Consider the following 22,913-nt stretch of genomic DNA (forward strand, 5'->3'; position numbering starts at 1 on the left):
ATGTCAATGGGTGAGGGGGTGGGAGGAAGTTTGGAAACCACGAAAACTGCTTTGAAAAAGGCTTTCGAGACATACAAAAAACAGGCAGATAAAAAAGGACTCCTCAAAGAACATTCCAAGTTGGGAAAAAGGTTTATCTGTGAACTAAATATTTACGTCTTAAGTTACCTAGTAAGAAGTTTAGGACCGAAGTACTTAGGACCCTTGCCCATTGTAAACATCATTAACCTGGTACGGTGGAATTAAAACTTTTCTTAGGAAAAGTTCACCCTGTTTTCCATTGTAGCCTGTTGAAAACTTTTTGGGGTTCCACCTTAAGACCTCCCCCTAAGAAGGCACCCAGACCCCTCGTGGTGGCAAGACAGACTATGAAGTAAAGTGTATTCTTGATTCTATAATTTTTAAGGGGAAATTGCAGTACTTAGTGCAATGAAAGGGAAATCCATTGTCTAAGGTCACCTGGGTGAAATCTATTGATGTAAAAGCTGACAGACTCATTAATAGGTTATATAAGAAAAACCCTAACAAATGAAGAGGCAAGCCCTAACCTGTACTTTTGTTTACATTACAGGATTTGTCCTTTTTGTAAGGGGGGGGGCAGATGTCAATGGTGCTAACATCAGATGTTCTTGCTTTGACAACAGATGGAAATGTAACCATCTTTTCTCTATCACTTTTAGAGTTCATTGATGCTGGGAGGGGGGATGTGGATGAGAGTCCAATTAGTCATAACAATAATAACTCAGCCATGGGAATCCAAGGTTATTGCACCCAGAATTGATAAAGATTTGGTGAGCTGGAGAGCTGAGGAAAAAGCCCGCACTTCAAGCTAATTGGGGAATGTGATTTATGACTGTTAGTTGGAGGAGGGAATTGTGCTTTTCTACTTTGTGTCTGGGGAGGGGAATTCAGTTTTTGGCTTTAACTATGTAGTGCCGATACTTTGTTTCTCGAATAAAAGATTCTTTAAGGTAAACAATGCCTTGAAGTTCTTTTGAAGAATTTTATCTGTCAGAACCATGACACCGAGTTCCTGCTGGCCTATTTGGGACCTGAGTTTGCCCAAATCTACAGAGAGAGAGAGAGAGGAGGGCTTTGGAATGGGAAGGACCGGTGGAGCAAAGGCATCTGACAACATGCAGCAGTCAATCGGTCGAGCAGCTGAGGGAGAGATTCAGTAGCTTGAATGTGCATGGAGAGCCAACTCGTAGGCTGGACCTAACCCCCCAAATGGGGTCTGGTCATTTGGCAGCAGCCATATTGACCCCCTTACTTCTCCCTGGCCTGAGAACAACTGCCACTGCTGCTGGGGGATCAACCAGTCATCAGCCAACCACTACCTCACATCCTGGCTGTGCCCTCAACCTGTAGCTGCCCCACCTCCTGGAGTGGCCAGTCAACCACTGCCACAGCCACAGGTCATTGAGGTCTCCCCCATGAGAAGCAAAGGGGAGGGATCTCTGGCCACAGAGAACTTGCAGCTGAACCTCTGAGAATGATAGTGAGGGGGAGGACGACCCAATGGTAAGTGAAATCATCAGCCCTCTATCAGCCCAAGTGGAGATCGTAGTGCCACATTCAGGGGTGAAAAGAGTAGTAGAGGCCCTCATAGACTCAGGATGCACCAGATGCCTGGTCAGTCTGCAGACCATACAAAAGTTGGGGTTTGAGTGAGAAAGTTGCACCAGTGACTTCCAGTTTTGATGTTGTGGAGATGAAGATGCAGGGGCTCTGTCTTTCACATCTGGTTTCGCCCTGCTGGGTCACCCTGGAAAGGGTTGAAGGTCACCCCATAGAGGCAGCAAGCAAAGAGGGGACTCTCATTGATTGGGGGGGCAGCCCTCTTGTTTGATCCAAGAAAGCCCTCCAAACCAGCAGGGGAAAGACTGGCTGCATTCATGTAGCCAGTCCAAAACTGCTGACAATGGAAGTCAACAAGCACTACCAAGCAACTTTACAGCAACATAGATGAAACTGGGTGAGATCTGATCCTTTCTTTATGATTTTAAGACCTCTTCCTGAAAATCTGCCCAAAGCACCTCCCCCGATGAAAGAGGGAAAGGGAATTTCCACCCCACTCCCTCAGAAAAGAAAAGCAGCAAATTAATTACTTGGGGATACTGGTGAAACCTAGGAACAGAGATCATGGTTATTCCAACATCTTAGGGGCTGCTTATCTGTGTGGCATCCTAAATTTGGCCTGTGTGAATTTTGAACATAAATACTAACTTTCAGAACTGTATTGTGGATTTTTTTTTAGAAAAAACATATGGAACATTTTGGATTACAAATCTTGATTGTTAAACAATCTTCAATGGTTCTTTTTTCTCCCTGGACAGAAAGGATATATTTCTTGCTGGACAGAAAAAATTGAATTTTACTTATATCTGCTTAGGGGAGATTCAGGAATGGACAGTTGGTTGGATAAATCTATAAAGGCTACTTATAAAAATAATAAATAAAATAAAATGGATGTTTCATACTCAGCATTAAATAGTAAAGCACCATCTTTAACATCTGTTCCCAGTAACCTTTACTTGCCATATCGCCAATAAAATACTGATGAAATACAGAAATAAATTCTCTCCATGTTGAAATTAATACAAAAAACAATTACTTTAGCTTGTGAGCAGGTTAATAATAACACAAAGGAGATAAAAAAACAATTTTGTAATTTAAATCTACAAACTCAGAAGACAACTACAGAGAAGGAACCAGCAACCCAGAAAATAGAAGGAAAACTAGAGAATGCTGAAAGAAACATTGACGATCTAAAGGAAGAAATTAATGACCAGACTCAGATAAATGAAAACTCAGAAGATGCAAAGATAATATTGGAAACAGAAAAGACATTTTATAAACTAAGTTTTCAGAACATACTGGATGACAAGGAATGAGAGCTGATGGAATGGAAGATAAAGTCATTAACAGAACTGTGGGGAATTGGAAAAGGAGGGAGGCAGTTTAATAAATATCAGTGGGCTAGCTCTTCCAAAAACACCTTAACCAAATTGTTTCTCTTGTTCCAAATAATATATACAAAAATACAGGAAGAATTATTTGATGATCCAAATGCACTGACTTGGCAAGTTAGTTGGCAAAAAAAGAAAGCTAGAGTAAGAAAGAAGGAAACCAAAGCTTTGATCTATTAGAGGGGATGCTATATTATTAATTAGAGGTTTGAATATGGTTAAGAATAGATTGTTAGAAATAGAAGTATAATTATAACTAGATAGTTAGGATTTGTAATCAGAATATTACAAATGGAAGGAAATGGAGGTGCAGAGCAGGATTCCCCTCAATAAGGCAGGCGTGCAAAATGCACCTGCGTCTTCTTGAGAGCAATCCTGCTCTGCACCTCTGGTTTCTTCTTTCAGACAGAGCGGAGAAACTCAATCTGCTGCCACTCAAATACTATTTATCCAAATGCAGATCTGAGATTGGAAGGTCCGTGTGCCTGCCAGTGGGGCACTTCAGAAATGGAAAGGAATCATCTGTGTGACTGCTTGGAGCTCTGTGTGACTCAGGTCTCCATTTGGATAAAAAGCGAACGCCTATGCAGCTATTCAAAATACAGGGATTCGCTGTATTTTGAAGCTCTGTGTGACAGTCCTTTCCGTTTCTGAAGCACCCCACTGGCAGGCCTTTTCTCAAGCCATTTCCTGGTGAAAACAGAGCCCCCAGAGAGAGAGCGCCTCACTCCGTGGCTCCCTTTTCACTGGGAAAAGCCTATTCTCAAGTCCTGTGCAGGCGAAAACGGATGTCAGAACCCATTCTTTCCTGGGGGGGGGGGGAGAATCTATCTCATCTCTTTCCTAATTCCTTTCTTTCTGAGGGTTCTGCCATTCTTCTGAGGAGGAGGGGGGAAGACTCTGTGGTATGTTATTCTGCTTTGCTACAATGCATCCTTTCCACTGTTTCTACATGCTTACTCTTTAAACTGTCTCTCCCTTGATGTTACCTTGGGGTCAGTGGCGTAGCGTGGGTTGTCAGCACCCGGGGCAAGGCAAGTAATTTGCGCCCCCTAACCTGTGGATTTTAGCACTCGAGTCTCTTCCACTAGCTCAGGAATTCTGGGAGTTGAAGTCCATGAGTCATAAAAGAGCCAAGGTTGCCTACCCCTGAGTTAGGTTCAAGGCAAAAAAGGGTCTCTGGAGAAGAGGGAAAATGCTAGTTTAAAACTGAAACAAGGCAACTTTAAGGTGCCTCAGCTGTGATTTAGGATGAGACAAAGAGAGGACATGGCGTTGAAAATGGTTAATGGGGCATGTTTGTTCCACTCTTAGTGGACGTCAGGATAAACCCCACAAGAGAATGAACTTACAACAGATGTGAATAGGCTTGGACTACGTTTGTAGATTGAGTGCATACATCACATGGAGCGATGATGGGCTTCATCAAGATTTATGATCCCACAATTGGCTAGTTTTCTCCATCTTGTCCTAAACCCTGGATACCAACCACGGTTTATGGCTTAGCATGTGGCATGGGGTTGACCCAACATGTTAGGCGACAAACAATGACTTCCAACTTACAATGCCTCAGCTTCCCAAGGTTATTCCAAAGCCGGAAAAGCCAACCAACCCACCCTGCAGCTTTGCCTGCTTAGGCTGTACCCCAGGAATTCATACTTGCTGCGGCGCCCGACATATTTTCTGCCCAGACGCTGCTTATCCAAGCCGCCTCCTTCTCTTTGGCACCTCGCCCCAAAGATTCGCCGGACTGGCTGGAAACTCTCGCTGCTGGCGACGTGTGTCGGGGGGGGGGGCGGTCCCGATCGCCTCCTGCAGGGGGAACCGAGTGGCCGCAGAGAGTCAATACGGCAGGAGGAGGAGGAGGAGCAGCAGCAGCAGCAAGCAGCCACAGGTGCGGCAGCTGCAGTTGTTACCTTTACCTCCGGGAAAGGAGGAGACGGGGGCGGGAGCTGGGTCGGGGGGGCGGGCTTGCAGGTTGAGAGCCAAGTGGAGGAGGGCCGCGGCGGGAGAAAGAGAGGGAGGCAAGACACCGCCAAACCTCCCCACCCCCACCCGAGAAAGGAGGCGATCCGCAGCCGCGAGAGGACGGGATCCCGCTCTGGCTGGGCGCAGCGAATGCGGTTGCTTTCTACGCTCCGCCCGCTCGCTCGCTCGCTCGCTCACTCGCTCCTCCGACCCTCGGCGAAGCGGAATCGTCCCCCTCCGGCGAGCTTAATGGGCGCCCCCCCAGATGTTGCGCCCGGTGCGGCCGGCCCCCCCTGCACCCCCCAAGCTACGCCACTGCTTGGGGTGAGAAAGGAATGTGCCTCAGGCCTTCTGACTTATCTCTCGCTGTGGAAGGGAAGGTGCAAAGACCCAACAACATCTTTACAACCATGGGAAAGGACCCCGTTATCAGCTCCTTTCCCAAAGTGCACTTAGCACCTGGGGATTGGCCCATTCAAATTGACTGGATGAACTATTGGGGTGGGGTTTGTTTGGGATTCTTTTAACCTATTGATCTGAGCAGGAAACCCTCAGATCCTGCCTAATATGTCTGCTATCAGCTTTTCCTAATAAAAGTTCCTTTTGGAAAGAAAGTGTTCCAAGAGTCCTGCTTTCTTGGGATGAGGTTTTGAAGTGGGCCCTGACAATGGAGCCCCTTTTACTAAAACATGGTTGACAGTGGATAATCTAGACAGGATCTGGAAATTGTCTTGCAGGTTGATACTTTAAAGTGTCCCCGAGTAAAACCCCTCCCCTCAGCCCATTTGGTCAGTCCCGGATCAGTTAACTTTCAGGTGTCAAACTCCTGGTGGGAAAAGAGAGCCCCAGTATCATTGGCAACATTATTACTTCCTCCCCTTCACATTCCCATCAGATACAACCGAGAGTTCCGCCCTCTCCCTCTTTCTTTGTTTTTAGTTCAAAGGGTTTCTTTCCTGGTCTTTTGTAATGGCCTCCAGGCAGGCTGAATACACAAATCTTGCATCTGAGAGATAGAGATGGCTCTTAACAACCCTTCCTTCTCTTCCCCTCCTTGGAAAAATGGCAGAATCCAGTAAGGGGGAGAGCTTTAGATTTGCAGTTAGAAATGAAATATAAATGGATTCTGACAGATGGTCTGCATCCACTCATTGCCAAGTAGTTTAACAAATAGTAGTTGTTTACTGCAAGGAGGTAAAATTGAAGGTGGGTTAACATACAGCAAAACATACCTGTTAAAGATCAAAGGGGCAGCACCAGGCAAACTCAGGTCAATTAATTGATTACCAACAACTTTCAAATTGCTATCTGGATGAAATCAAACAGCATCTAGTTGAAAACAAGCTCTTTACATCTCAGTGGAAAGGAAACTGCTCGAACAGTAGGACAAAAGATCAGCTCCTGACAAGGTGACTTTGGAAAACTGCAAGAGAAGGAAGATCAACTTGAATGTAGTTGGATTGATTACAAGAAGGCATTCTGCTCCTTGCTACATGACTGAATAATGAAGTGCCAAAAACAATGGGAGTCACTAAAACTCGGCTTTCTGCAAAGATCAATAGAAGACACAGCTGCTGATCACTAGTGACAAATGGGAGAGCTTACCAAGAGAACTCTTTCAAGGAGACATACTATCACTACTGTGGTGTATCTCTAGTTCTCGATAAGCTTTCCCATTTGTCACTAGTGACCAGCAGCTGTGTCTTCTCGGGCCATTGATCTTTGCACAGCTTGAGTTTTAGTGACCCTATCACTACTGTGGTGATAATGAGTCATTGCATTGCATTGCATTCTTGTCAACAATACTGAACAAGTCAGTCCATGGCTATCAAACATCAAAATTATCAGCCAGACTATCTGACCTCCTTTACATGGACAATCTGAAGCTGTATGGAAAAAACACTATTTGAAATGCAATACAGCTTAACATTGTCTGAATATACAGCAAAGATATTGCAGTGGAGTTTGGATTAGACAAATGAATCACCCGATCAACAAGGGAAATAGTGAAAACTGAAGGCATTGAGATGCTCTATGGAAATATCAAAAGGCTGGCTGAGACAATCATTACAAAATATCTGGGCATGCTTTTGGCTGATGGTATCAAGTACACTGAAGTCAAGAAAAGGGTTAGAAATGAATACATCAGAAGACTGAAAAAGATCTTAAAAATCTAAATTCAGAGATGGAAATACCATTAAGGCAATTAATACTTGGGGAATTTCAGTCATACATATGCAGCTGAAATATTGGACTGGACTCAGGCTGAAGCAGCTTTGGGTGGGAAGACCAGAAAAATAATGGCAATGCATCATGTCCTTCTTCCACACAATGATGTTGACAGACTGTTTGCCAAGGAGCATAGGTACACCAGACAGTTGAAGGTCATTGGAAGAATATCTGAAGGATAGTGAAGAACTTGCATCGAAGCAAGTTAGTCCCCAATGTACAGTTCTAATTGAGTTAGGAATTATGGTTGTAAGTTGTGGTGATTGTTACCGTAAGTGGGTTACAATGTAATTGCAGGAGATTCTATAACTTTTATTGCAGTCAACTGAATAACACAATCAAGAAACAAACTTTCATTTTTGCCCAATGTGTGTTTTTGCCAGAAACCAGAAGTAAATACTACAAACCAGGAAAATAATGCTGAAAATTGTAGGACTTGATAGATGGACAAAAATCCCCAACCCAGTCTAAGCATCTGGCTGACTGGAAGCCTGACTATAATAGACCTTTATGAACTCATTATTTATTCCACTTTCAAGAAATTTTCAGACCATTTAAAACAATGTGTATCTAAATTCTTATCTAGATAGTTCATTTAAATACCATTTAAATGAATCTAAAAATGTTGGGTATTGTTATAGCTTAAATGTTTCTTTGGGAAATGAGTCGTGATTTATGCAGATACCTTTCAAACTTACCATATGTGAAGAGAGAAAAAATATATTAAAAAACAATGTTTACAACACTCCCAGTTACTCTTATGGTATTTAGATTATTTGAAGGTCATGGAACAATCACTTTCTCTTAGATAAAATGAATGAAAAGCTGAATACAAATGTAATCAGATTTAAATAATGAGGCACTCATTATTAGGTCTTGATTTGGAGTCAGAGTACCCACATTAGAGATGTAATACGGCCTCTAATACAATATGTGGAACTTTTTCAACAAAAATATGTTTCCTATGCTGTCTTCTGTTGGCACACAACAGTGTATTTTAAATTCATAAATGAAATAAATATGAAAAATGTCTAATCAACTTGGTGAGTTCTCTCATGAAAGAATATTGCTCATCTTTTTTGCCTGATTCCTGTATGAATTAGGTCTAATGGCATAGGGAAAACTTCCTCTGCAGTATAAACGAAGCATTATATACTGTGGCTTGCAAAATTAATTTTATTGTAACTCTACAATTTTATTATAGTTCTATCTGCTAGAAGGAAGAGTTTTGCCACTCTCAACTAGAGAATCAACTACATAATACAGACACACAACTTGTCTCTACAGAAACATCTAAAATCCTAATATTGTGGTGAGGGTTCAAATAGCTTTAGGTCTGCAAAGTAAAGAAAATTTCATACTATTTTCTGTAATTGCCTATTGTATGCTCATACTTAATTGCTATAGGAGAAAAAGTAAAGTTTGACATTTATCAATATTTACTTTAAATATTAAAAAGGAATCCAAACTCTTTTCATACAGCAAGATTTTAATGTCAAAATGACTGTATTTTAGGGAATTAAACACATGATATGAACATTAAAAACATTACAACATGCAAATAGAACAATACTTTTAACAAATAAAATGTAACAATGTAAACAGTGGATTAATAAAACAAATATCATGCAACTAAAATATACAATGTAATTTTAAAGGACCCCAAATATTTGTTTGGAATTAAGGTTTCTTTTTTAAAAAAATAATAATAATAGTACTGTGCATCATTTCCTTACATAATACTTTGCTTTTCACCAAATACTCCTTTTCATCTCCAAAGAATGGATCCTTGATAACAAGATTACAACCAACAATTGCATGCATTTAAAATATTTTAAAGCTACTATTTAATGAGAAATTATTTTTTTAAAAAACATTTAAATGGGTTTTATCTATAATTTATAAGCAATATGAAATAGCCAAGCAAAAGCAATTATATAAACCCAATTAAAACTAAAACTACATTATAGGTTTTTTTTTTAAAAAAAAAAAAAAGCGAATTTTTTTTCCATCCAGCTTTTTTGTCCTCAAAAGAATGAGGCCTGACTGGAGATGTACAAACGCTGTCCAACATGGTTGCTATTAGCAAGCGGAATTGATGATGACAAGGGATAGCTTGGGTAAGAATATGGTCTTGATGTATACGGTAAAACGCTGGTTGTTCCAGAAGAAAGCGTAGCACTAACAGGAGAAATGTTATTTACTGGATTTCGACAAAAATTGTACTCTGCAAAAGAAATTTAAGCAGCATGAATATCAATTTCAAAATAAAATTGGAGAAATCATAATGGTCAGCATAATTCCCTCCAAATACTTCTTATTCTAAATCTTATCACTCAAGAACATAGGAATTATATTGCAGGCTACTACTAAATAAATGCAATTTTTATCCTAGGCTTTTAAAATCTTCTATATTAGAGTTGTGCCTTGTTGTAGTGCCTTATTTTGATGAAATTTCACATGAAACAATGCTTTCTAAAAGCATAGCAAGTCACACTATTTCATTTCAAGGTCTATGCAACAATTCCAATAGCTACAAGTGACTTCTGCAAATGCACTATGCATATATAATCTAACTTTTCCATTCAGCGATTAGGAACAAAAACAGCATTTCCTCCTATGCAAAAGTAATTTCCCACTACTAGAATTACTGGATTAAGTGTAAAATCTCAATGGGTTAATTGCACTGCATCCATTCCTCAACACTTCTGCAGGTGTACAGGTTTCACTGAGATTAGGTGCATCCATCTTGCATGTCCCTCTCAAAAGAATGAATATAAATATTTTAACATATGATAATGTAGTGAATTAATTGTAAAACTTTTGTGATTCTTCATATAATCAAGCTACTGGCTAAAGTCTAGGTAACTAAATGTTTCAATGAGAAAAAAATGAAGAATTTATGGCACCATTCTATAAACTGATTAATTCCTATAATTTTTCTAATATATCCAGTGTACACTATTCTTACATAACCCAATTAATATTTGACAGTAAGACACTAAGTTACATATTTTAATAGGAAAAAAGCACTGAAAGCCAAGACAAGAAACTGACTGCAAATCTTGTTATAAAATACAACAAAAATATTCTGCTCCAAGTAGATATTTAACAATTATATACAAATGGACTTATTATTTAAAACCTTACAATTGCATGAAATGAGTAGGATTCAACACCTTTTCTTTAGGAAAACCCAAGCCATTGATAGTTATGAAGGTAAAAGTAAAGGTTTCCTCTGTCCAGTAGTGTCTGACTCTAGGAGGTGGTGCTCATTTCTGTTTCTTAACCGAGGAAGCCAGCATTGTCTGAAGACATTTCCATGATCATGTGGTCAGTATGACTCTACGCCAATGCACACGGAACGCTATTATCTTCCCACCGAAATGGTACCTATTTATCTATTTGCATTTGCATGTTCTTGAACTGCTAGGTGGGCAGGAGCTGAGGCAAGTAACGGGAGCTCACCCCATCGCGCAGTACTCAGGTATGAAACTCAGGTGTCAACTTTCCATCTGATGAGCTCAGAGTATATAACCAGAGAGCCACTGAGCCCCCTGTTGTTGATATATTTATATTTATATATTTAATTAGGTTATATTTAATATGTTTGGACTGGAGGCATACATTCATTTCCTGGAAATAAATCTCACTTACACAATAGGGTTTATTTCTGAGTTGATATAATCAAAACTACATTATTAATAAATTTATGGTATGATAAATTTAAAAATCTTCACTTAAACTTTTAGTTACATCTTTTATTTTGCACAAGCAAATGGAAATTATTTTCCTGCCACAATTAAAATAATCTTTTAAAAAATAAGATTTGTTTTAATCTTTGCCTTTAAGATTTCATATTTGTTAGCAATAAACTACTCAGAAAAAAGAAAGTAGCAGCATTTTTAGTTCTATTACATAGCCAATATTTAAAGACAGCAGTGACAGTTTTTAGATCTAAAGCAGGGCTTTTAAAATTATTAAAATCTTTTCCAATACATGGGCATTGATATGCATAATATGCACTCCTTCACTTACAACCCAATGACTGTTTGAAATCAATTAACTGCCTTGCTTAGCAATGAAAATGTTGTGCCCAATTGTGGTCGTAAGTCACCTGTATTGCTCAATAAAGTTATTTTCCCTAACAAATGACTACAGTACATCGTAAGATAACAATGAGGTTGAAATAATAATTTCAATATAAGCCTAAATAAAACACTATTAAAATAATAAAATGAGCCTTTCATTCCATCATCAGACAATACAATACACTTAAACTGATTTGACAGTTACATTCTTAATATAAATAGTACATAGCTTACTGTAAATGCTATATTGCAATAATTTTGCTGTTATTAAACTGAAAAGACTGAGTGCTGTGTAAACATCTAATCAAGAGAAAGTAAATGAACATCAACATAAAATCTATTTTATAAAAATTCAATATTAAGAATTCAGCATCTTTGAGATATTCTTTCTGTTTTGCTACTTTTAAGGTTACAGAACTGATTGTATATAATTAGGCTAGATTAGTTAGGTTAAGTAAGTTATTAAATGTTTTAATTTCTAATTTTATTCTTGAACCTTGTATTTTCCAAAGTTTTTTCACTCAAACACAAATTTCACATCTAATAAACCACAGCACAATATTCTATAATGTGTAGCATTTATAAAAGCATTACATATGAGCATAACTTCAAAAGTAAGTTAAAAATATGGACAATGAACAGTAATCTGAATTTGCTAGGTGAAATTTTAAAAACAAAATATTCAGTAAAAGCTATAGGAATAAAATATTTCCATCTTTTTATAGGAAATTCTGATCATTTTTAAAGAAAATTCTGGCAGCATATTTCTATAAATATAGTCACATTATTTTGTCAACAATTTAGCATACATCCTTATTCTCTTTACAGTTGACTTTGAAAATTTGAACATTACAATTTTGAATATGTAATATTTACAATATAAACTGCATTATCGAACAGTTTATACTATTCTATCAATGTCAATTTTACTTGCGTTTGCTTCACTTAAGTTACTTACCTATTTACTTTATCCAAATTTTCCTACGCTGGTCCAGACTGGAGAGGTTATGTACCCTTTCTGCAAGTGGTGGAGACAGAATGTAACACTCTTCAAAGATGATGTTAATCCTCATTGAAGTGTTTGGAATTCTGGGACTGACTTAACTGCAGTAGTCCATACTACATATTTCAGTTCTTTTTATGTATATATAATTCTTTAGTTAAAACTGTGTTAAGAGAGCATTAATGTTGCAGACACATTATGTTTTTAATTATCTTGTTATGGAAGAGGTTACAAACCCAATATTCATTATGCTGGCTTTATAATGTAACATATGTACAGATATACAGGTTTAGAATATGACTTAACTTAAATGTTGCAGATATATTTTCATTTCGCTTTACACAATATCATTAAGAGTACTGAACATTTTAATATTCTATTCTGATTTCTGAAAAATCAAAATAACTTGTTTTTAAAATATGACCAAAGATTTTTTTCACCTAATACGGATTTCTCATAATGTAAATCACGACATTATTTTGTATGTATAATGTAGAGATTTTATTAAAATAATGTAGAATATTTTTTACAATTAAGTAGTCAACTTTACAAAGTCAACATTTTCACAGATAATTATTGTAGTCATATTAGTAAGCACTATGAGAAGGTTTAAGAGTCATTTCCTTTTTAGTCATATCTTTTTTTTAAAGAAAGTTTTGGAATTAGGATACAATTGCCAAATAAAAAATTACCATAAAAATCTATGCAATGTCCTGAGAAAAACATTGTTTATTAAAAGGTTATTATATTTCAGTAACTTATATTTCTATAATTATATTATTAGTATGTCTGATGTATAATTTTTGTGAGTATAAAAGATCATCGGGAAAATAGCATATTAATATCTGAGACTAGTTTATAATTGTTGGAAATAATGAAGTACTTTTTAAGAGAAGCAAAAAAGCAACAAACGTAACTTGTTTTTCAGAATGGTATGAATAAATATTAAGAGTTTAACACAAAATATAGCTTATTCAAAAAGCCACATTTAAATTAACCATAACTTATAAATAATAAGACCAGTCCATGGGCTTTTTCCAATTGCTAGAAGACAGTAGATATCTCCCATCATTCAAGAAAAACTGATGATCAAGATTAAAACAAATGAAAACTTAAATTTCAGCAACGCATTGTTTCAGAATATTTCAGTTCAATATTTTAACATACTACTGTAAGAATTCTACTTGTCAGAAAGAAATTAGCAGTAAGTTCCAATAAAACGAAATAAAGCTGTAACCTAATTTTATAAATTTTAAGTTGTGATTTTATCAATATACGTTCGTATTTAATATATAAGACAAGTTTCACATTTTCATTTTAAAAAAACTCAGTGTCTTTCAGTTTTGATATACATTGAAGAACTTCCAGTTCCCCTTTAACTGCACTTTTATCAGGAGTTTCTTAGACAATATACATTTTAATCACATATCCTTCTTGTGTTTTATAGTATCTGTGAATAAATATATTCTGGCTATAGTTTGTTTTCAAACTTCTTCTTCATTATTTTTCCTAAAAAATTGGGCCTGGAATGGGCTACAAGGCTGGAATGGGCTACAAGATTATCTCCAAGCAGCTTGGTGAGAAGGTGATAGCATTTGGTGCGATTATTTGCAAATGGAAGAAACACAAAATAACTGTCAATCTCCCTCAGTCTGGGGATCCACCTCGTGAAGTTTAAATGATCATGAGAACGGTGAGGAATCAGCCCAGAACTACACGGGAGGATCTTGTCAATGATCTCAAGGCAGCTGGGACCATAGTCACCAAGAAAACAATTGGCAAACACACTACGCTGTGAAGGACTAAAATCCTGCAATGCCTGCAAGGTCCCTCTGCTCAAGAAAGCACATGGACAGGTCCCGTCTGAAATTTTCCAATGAACATCTGAATGATTCAGAGGAGAACTGGGTGAAAGTGTTGTGGTCAGATGAGATCAAAATTGAACTTTTTGGCATCAACTCAACTCGCCGTGTTTGGAGGAGGAGGAATTTATTTTATTTATTTATTTATTTTTATTCCATTTATATCCCGCCCTTCTCCAAAGACTCAGGGCGGCTTACAAACTTAGCAGTAGCCTTCATTCTATGTATATGCCTGCTTATTAGGGCTTTCATACACACCCCAAGCTGCATTATTACAAAGTCAGCTTATTGCCCCCAACAATCTGGGTCCTCATTTTACCTACCTCGGAAGGATGGAAGGCTGAGTCAACCTTGAGCCTGGTGGGATGCGAACCTGCACTAATTGCAGGCAGCTGGTGTTACTTAAGGAGGCATTAGCCCACTGCTCCACCAAGGCTCAGCCTATGACCCCAAGAATGCTGCCTATGGACAATGTCAAACACGGAGGTGGAAATATTATGCTTTGGGGAGTTTTTCTACTAAGGAGACAGGACAACTTAATCGCATCAAAGGGATGATGGATGGGGCCATGTACCGTCAAATCTTGGGTGACAACCTCCCTTCCTCAGCCAGGACATTGAAAATGGATTGTGGATGGGTATTCCAGCATGACAATGACCAAAAACACACAGCCAAGGCAACAAAGGAGTGGCTCAAAAAGAAGCACATTAAGGTCCTGGAGTGGCCTAGCCAGTTTCCGGACTTTAATTCCATAGAAGGAATTAAGGGAGGGAGCTGAAGGTTCGAGCTGCCAAACATCAGCTTCGAAACCTTAATGACTTGGAGAGGATCTGCAAAGAGTGGGACAAAATCCCTCCTGTGTGCAAACCTGGTGGCCAACTACAAGAAATGTCTGACCTCTGTGATTGCCAGCAAGGGTTTTGTCACCAAGTACTCAGTCATGTTTTGCGAAGGGGTCAAATACGTATTTCACTCATTAAAATGCAAATCAATTTATAACTTTTTTAATATAATTCTGCAGGGATGGGGAGTCTTAAAATTTAAAAATCCACCCTTCTTTGCTGCACAAAGGAAATCAATCCATCTCCCTTAAATATCAAACACAATCTATTATCACTTATAAATTAATATTTACAAAAACAAAACCAATTAAGGATTACCTTCAGTTCTATCCATTTTACTAGGCAGCATAATAAAGGAAACAATGAGCCAAAATACACACAACTATAAAGTAGCATAAGCAAATGGCAGTGTTTCTATATTATTTCTATTGATTTTTCATCAAAAACCTTTTTTCATAAACATCTGGGTATATCAATATTCATATTTCAAATATTTACTATGTGAAATAGCAAGCTTGTTATTTCCCATTTACCAGATGTACTTGACCAGAAAAGTTGAAAATAGCCTGCCTTTGAACGATTTCAGAAGGAAGACATGAATTATTTTAGTGTGCTATGGCCCCACAGTTTCAGAACTCCAGGCATGACTGAAATTGAGAACATACTATTCTACTTATAATTATGACTTATGGCTCTATGTGATGTAATCTCAACCAAATATATACATTTAAAACTCTTATATTTAACACTTGCTTTCAGTTGTTTGATATTTTATGGGTAGAATGAGCAAACTGAAGGATGAAGAGATCACATTTTTTTGTTTTATATAAATTGCATTATCATACTAAACCAGGGGTGTCAAACTGCCTGCCAGTGGGCTGATTGCATCATGTGGAGGCCATGCCCACCCCAGCTACAGCAATGCGAAAAAAGTCACGATACGTTGCAATATGTCACGTTACACGGCGAGTTTGACACCCATGCACTAAACTATCTAATGACAGTAGAGTACTTGAAAAACAAAATCTTAAACTGGTAATGAATCACATACTGCAATATATTCAGATGTTTTAGGCTTAGTATGATGTGAAAATCCATTTTGAGAAATCAAGGGAGTTGCCACAAGAAAGTGCCTTTTCAAGTAAAAATATAATTGACTACTACAAAAATTGAGAGGTACAGTGGCTCAGTGGCTTAAAAGACACCAGAGAAAGTCTATATTCATACTACTGGGATAGAGTGATAAAGTAAGCTACCATCACTTGCCACACCTCCTGCCAACCTAGCATTCGAAAGCATGTAAATGTAAGTAAATAGGTACCACTTCAGTGGGAAGATAGCAGCGTTCCAAGTTTTGTCATACACTTTGCGCTGCAGCATGATGTCATGCTAGCCACATGACTGTAGAAATGTCTTTGGACAGTGCTAGATCAAATGCCTTAAAGAAACGGAGATGAGTACTGCCCCCTCATCAGCTACAACTAGTAGAATAAAACCCACATGGACTCCTTTACTTATTACCACAAAAATTACAGTGTTTCCATCCCTTTTCTGTTAAGTACTAAGAAGTTTTAAAATATTTTTAAAGGTTACTACCTTGTAGACTTATTTCAAAGGTAATTTAAAAAGGAGGTACAAATTTTATATTGTAATTAACATAAGTGAAATTTAATTTTCTTAAAATAAGGAAAAAGAATTTAAATAGATATATAAATCAATTCCCAAACATCGCTTCCTACTTTTTCTACTGAACCTTTTTAATGATAGTATTTTTAAATAGAAAGATATTACAGAGATCCAAATTAACTGCCACTGCCTTTTCAATAGCACTAGAAAGAATATCTCAATGTTAAATAACTGAAAGGCAAAGAATCCATGGGTTGATAGAAGCAAACTGTATATCTGAAATAATTTTAAAAATATTCTCTATATTTGTTCTAAAATATTTTTTAAAAAATGTAATTAACATGATGTGCCTTGCTTAATAAGAGTTTAAAAACACTATCTCTAATGTACACAAACACACACACACACACACACACACACTTGAATGGGGGGAAAACTTGAAATACCACAAATGTTTCTGAATAAGCTGCCTACTAAGTGGAGCGGGCATTTTAGATATGTTATGTTTAAATAATAATAAAGTACCAAGAAGATTAAAATTAAAACCAGTTTTAAAAACTTACCCAAGTGCATGAGTGCAAAATGTGCTGCTAGCTCTTTTGCATCTTCTACTGTTGTGCAGAGTTTGTCTGGCATAAAATAACTCTGGGATCCATTTGCAACTGCAGGAATAACAATTTTATATACCAACAAAATTTTTCCATCTTGACTTGTAGTCGAATATAAATAATATTCTGGAGGTGCCCAGTTATTTTTGTTGCAGTAATAATCTAACTGCATCACAGCAGAACTAAAATGACTAGATTTTAAAGAGTACATGCTAATTGGAGTAAGTTTTGTTCCTGGGAAAAATGGGTAAGTACACCTTTCAATTTCAGGAGGACTTGGACTATTATGCCCATTGAGGCGTACTGGAAGATTTGCTGGTTTTGTTAGTGATTTCTGATGACCATCTTCTTTGTTTGTAAAGACTAAAAGATTTTCAGAATTGGGGCTTATTTGGCCATTAAGATGTTGTCTCCAAGTGCTTTCTTTGTTTACTGGCTTGGCTAGTGTTACCTCAATGCTAGCACCATCAATACATTTTCCGTTCATAACTGACATAGAAGCGACTGCATCATCTCGGTTGAAAAAATGAACAAAAGCATAATCTCGAAGTTTCTTTACCCGTTCGATAGCTCCAGGTTTAAATTTGTTAAACTCAGCCTTAATTGTTTCTTCGGTCGTTGACATCATCAAGTTTCTAACATACAGTACTTTTACTCTCTGCATTGTTTCTTCATCTACTTCTTTTTCTGGATCTGCCCAATCTACTTGAATAGTGTGGCCCCATAACTGGAAAGTTCCTATGGAGAAAAAAAATCTTCATCAGTTTTTTTATTTAAATAGAAGTAGTTTTGCTCCCCTTTCCAAGTTTCAAAGAAAGATACCCAACAGGACAGATTACAATTACTTAAAAAAATAAAAGAAAAACCCATATTCTAAACAAAACAGAAGATACAGTAAATTCCAATTAAGTTTAAATGCCAAGAATAAGGGAATACATTTTAAAATAAGTTATCTTAAGAAATTAATGGAAAGAAAGTTTTTTAACAGAAATCTCATGGTAATGAATTTTATGGCATTAACTTAGGGGTAGTCAGACTGTGTGGTGCTGTGTCCCATATTAGATCTCCATGAATTATAAAGTATCAATAATTGCTGGAAAAACAAACTTTCTCCGGTTATGTATGGCTTTGAAAATTCCTAGTAGCTGGCTGGCAGTGTTGCAATCTGAACTCCTCTCACTAAATGGAAGCAAGGCAAATTGGGAAAAGGCTACTGCTGAGTTCTTGGTGTTTTCTAAGCTTGTTTGTTTGTTTGCAGACATTTTATTACCCAACATCATCAGTGCTAGTAAGTGTATACAGTAATTTGCTTGTGGGGAGCAAACCCACACTCTCTAGCATTGATGATGTTACTTACTCAGATAATGAAAGATCTGCAAGCAAATAACCAGTCTCAGAGATCACCAAGGGCTCCACAGTTAAACCCTGAGCTACATATATTTGATTCTGTTGAAAATCTGCTGAACCTTCACTCCTAGGAAAACTAACTGGATTTCAAGGGCATGGCAGCTGGCAAGACAGTTCTTGAAAATGATGAAACACCCCAAACCACATTTTGCCCTTTTCATTCGATTCTCTCCTGCCACGTTCTTGCTTGGTAACATCTCCCCCTCCTCAAAAGAAACCTTTAAAGCAAAGCAATGGGGAAGCATTTTAAAGAGAAGGAGGTAAAGGAAAAAGTGAGTGAAAGTAGGTAGAAAATAAGCTAGAAATAATACAAGGGAGATGAGGTAAATTCGGAGGTTGGGAATTTGCCACTTGCTCTCCTGACACTTTTATTAATGTGGATTCCTGATCAGTGGTTCTCGTAGACTTAAACCATATTGACACAACTCTAAGACAGAATGCAAATATGGACATTCAATCCCTGGGAAAATCTAGTGAGCCTGCCACTTCAGTTCCTGAAGCTGGTACTGAAGGAAAATGGTGGCTATGTCAGCTTTAAGAGCCACTGCCTGAAGAGCTTTACAACATGCCTAGTTAGTGAAGGAAAAGTGACTGGAATATGACTACTTAGCACCAGAGGTGATTGAGGTACTAATACAGCACTTGACAAGACAGCTTCTCTTGGCTTGCTGGTTATTTAGACTTAGAATAGAATAGAGCTGGAAGGGACCTTGGAGGTCCTCTAGTCCAGCCCCCTGCTCAAGCAGGAGAACCTATAGCATTTCAGACAAGTTTAAATTTAATATTAAAAGTAAGTGGTTTATGACATAAGATTGATTTTTGCCATTCTTATTTCTAAAACTATTCATTTTTCTATACCATGAGCTCAGAACACAACTGTTTTAAACTCTGTTAAAATATTGAACATTCAGGCTTTTAACAAAAAAATAAGTTGATTTGACTCTACTGTAACCCAAATACAGTACAATTAAACCAAAATTAAGTTTGTACCATGAATAAGGGGCTGAATCCATATAATCTCACTGCAGCTAAAAAAGTAATCCAGAAAAGAGGAATGGTCCATGACTGAATTAACAGTAAAAATACTATGCATCATATCATTAGCTATCTTGGCTAATTTGCCAAATTCTAAACCATGTTTTCCTATTAACCCTCTAGGTTAACACAAACATAGATCATGATACTTGATCATGCACAGATGTCGCCTATAATTTCCACCATCTTTACAAAAAAATACATCTCTGCTGTACAGCAAGTGAAATTTACCTACTTACCTTCAATTAAGACTATTCACTTTTAAAACAATAATATACAAATATCTACATTTGGTAGAAAACAGGAGGTACTTCCAATTTTTACAATAAAGGTACTAGGAAAGAAAGACTGCAAAAGAGAAATCTATAACCCGAGGATAGCATAATACACTTCAGCCATGTTTATTTTTCTTAATATTGAATACTGAGTAGCTTTTACCATAACTTAAACATACTGTACATGTTCTCAACAATACGATTAAACCTTCTATGTGAAGAATGGACATATTTACCAGGAATTAATTTTCTCCTTGCCATAGCTGCAGCTCTGTGGGATTCATATTCTACAAAGGCAAACCCACGATTTTTTGTCTTGTCCGTTGCACTTGGATACACAAGAACATCTACAACACCGTCAGTGACTTTTTTCATTTCATCCAAGATTTCTTCTTTCTTCTTTTCCTTTGGAATGGCTCCAATGAATAGTCTGCAGTTATCCAAGCTTATACAAACACCAATAAATTTTCCAGGACGAATCTCATAATTATTAAGGGTCTTAATGGCAAACTGAGCTTCTTCTTTTGTTGTATACATTACAAAAGCATATCCACGATTCTCACCGCTAAATTCCATCATCAATCTAAATTCATAAATCTTTCCAGCTCTTTCAAAAATAGGAACTAATTCATCCTCATATATATCACGAGGAATTTTTCCCACAAAAACTTCACAGCCTCGGGGTGGTGGTGGACCTTCCCAACCTTAAAAAAACATTCAACACATGTGTATTAATTGATACTAAGAAAAAAATCCTGGCCAATTATTTATCATATTATTTCACTGCCACTTACCTTAAAACAATTTGGGAGGTTTTCATGTAATATCCAACAGATTATACAAACTAAAATGCTAGTGCACTATACAAATACTGATTGTCCATCAGCTCTCCATTATACATGGCTTGTATTATCTGGTCTAAATTTATTTCTGTGACTTCTATTTAAACAAAGACCCACTATTTTGATTTAAATTTAGTCCTAAATACAAATAATAAAGAATATAGCCGTATCGTACTTGGTTCAACTGGAATACCTAAAATTAAGTAAAATATTTTAACTTAAGAGGGAATTGTCATATTGTAAAGAAATGCAATGTGCACTCCCATGGTTATTCAGTAAGGTAAAGGTAAAGGTTCCCCCGCACATGTGTGCTAGTCGTTTCCAACTCTAGGGGCCGGTGCTCATCTCCATTTCAAAGCCGAAGAGCCAGCGTTTGTCTGAGGACGTCTCCGTGGTCATGTGGCCGGCATGACTAGACGCCAAAGGTGCACGGAACGCTGTTACCTTCCCACCGTAGCGGTCCCTATTTTTCTACTTGCATTTTTACATGCTTTCGAACTGCTAGGTTGGCAGAAGCTGGGACAAGTAACAGGCGCTCACTCTGTTACGTGGCACTCGGGATTCGACCCGCCAAACTGCCGACCTTCTGATCGACAAACTCAGCGTCCTAACCCACTGAGCCACCGCGTCCCTCCGGTTATTCAGTACAGATGTGCAAAACATTATGAAAAAGAAATGTGTGCAGATAACTTATTGAATAATCTATTCTGAACATGCCTGGTTGGGGGTTCTGGTCTATATGTGAAATGAAACGGGTCTGTTTTGTTCTAGACAGAAGTGATGATGAGACAGCAGAGAAAAAGCCAAGGTTATCAGCAGCTTAGGAAGATAAGGGGACAATGGAAGGGAACACTTGGGCAAAACACTTAGGAAGCAATGGGAAGAAAGCCAGTGGGACACTACAGGGCTAAGCTGGCAGTTGAGAAGTGGGAAGGAAGAAATAGTGCCAGGAAGATAGGTGATTTGATGGAGTATGCCACACTGGGAACTATGAAGGACATAGAGTACAATGTACAGCCATACCTGCCCCACCTGGATTTTGATTCTAGCAACCATAGTTAACCTGAAATGGTTCAGCAGAATATTTGAAATTAAATGATTTCAGTTTTAGGGGGAGAGGATAATTCTCCATTTCACACATACCTTAACCATAAAGATTGCCAGCGGACAATACCCAGGGGGAGGGCCTTCTCTGTGGGTGCACCTGCCCTTTGGAACCAGCTGCCTGTAGAGCTTAGGACTGCCCCTGACCTTCACTCATTCCGCCGGGACCTGAAGACCTGGCTCTTTGAGCTTTCGGGCCTGGACTGAGAGTATTACTTGGGGTTTTAATTGGATTCTAATTGGGATTTTATTTATTCAAGGTTAATGCAATCATTTTAATTGTTTTTAATTTTTGTAATTTGTTGTATTGTTTTTAAAAAACCTTGTGAACCGCCGAGTCCTACGGGAGAAGGGCGGTATATAAGTTTAATAAATATAAATATATATAAATATATATAGCTAGGCTACCACTTAGGCAATAATATGTTTTGTGCATATTAATCATTTTTCAATTTTTTCCAAAACTAATATTTTGAAATGAAGCAATAATCAAATACCTGGTGGAGGTCCACCAAATTTTCGTTGTCCATTTTCTTGTACCATATTATAACCTGTCTTCTCCATAAGAGCCAATAAGGCAGCTTCATTCTGAGTACGAGATCTAACTTTATTACATCCATTTATTACATCTGTGTGTTCTTCATTCATTTCTGTAACATCTTAAAGAGAACCAATAGTAATTATATACATGGAACTCATTCCTTAGAAAACAGTTTACGTGAAAATCAAACGTTTACATGTATAAATAATTTGATATTAACTTCAAAGAAAAGTAAAGCTATACCTGTATAGAGTAGCAAAAGTTTCTGAAGCTGATTTATTGATTTTGATTACACAGGTTTTCTACATGTATAGTATGGTTTATTTCTGATTTTACCGCTACATTCCTCAAAGAATCAGAATGCTATATATATGAAAATGAATGCAGGATAAAAATGGCAAACTAAATCAAACTATCCAAATAATGCATACTGTACATTAAATTAACATTGAAATCATGTTGTTCATGAGATTACAGAAAGCGCTTTGAGAAATCTAATGTCAAAAAC

General features: G+C 37.4%; 1 protein-coding gene across 1 annotated transcript in view; it reads right to left on the bottom strand.

Annotated features, from left to right (window-relative positions):
* Positions 1-9,196: 9,196 nt before the first annotated feature.
* Positions 9,197-22,913, bottom strand: part of RBM46 (RNA binding motif protein 46) — a gene marked incomplete at both ends in the record, with an annotated part of 59,651 nt that continues 45,934 nt past the window's right edge. The window contains 4 exons of the mRNA XM_083366909.1: positions 9,197-9,396; positions 17,157-17,939; positions 20,155-20,622; positions 22,362-22,523. Of these exons, the coding sequence (XP_083223035.1) occupies positions 9,197-9,396; positions 17,157-17,939; positions 20,155-20,622; positions 22,362-22,523 (1,613 nt within the window). The remainder of the gene's footprint in view (positions 9,397-17,156; positions 17,940-20,154; positions 20,623-22,361; positions 22,524-22,913) is intronic.

The sequence above is a fragment of the Vipera ursinii genome (genome assembly GCF_947247035.1).
Source record: "Vipera ursinii genome assembly, chromosome: 7".
Classification (NCBI taxonomy): domain Eukaryota; kingdom Metazoa; phylum Chordata; class Lepidosauria; order Squamata; family Viperidae; genus Vipera; species Vipera ursinii.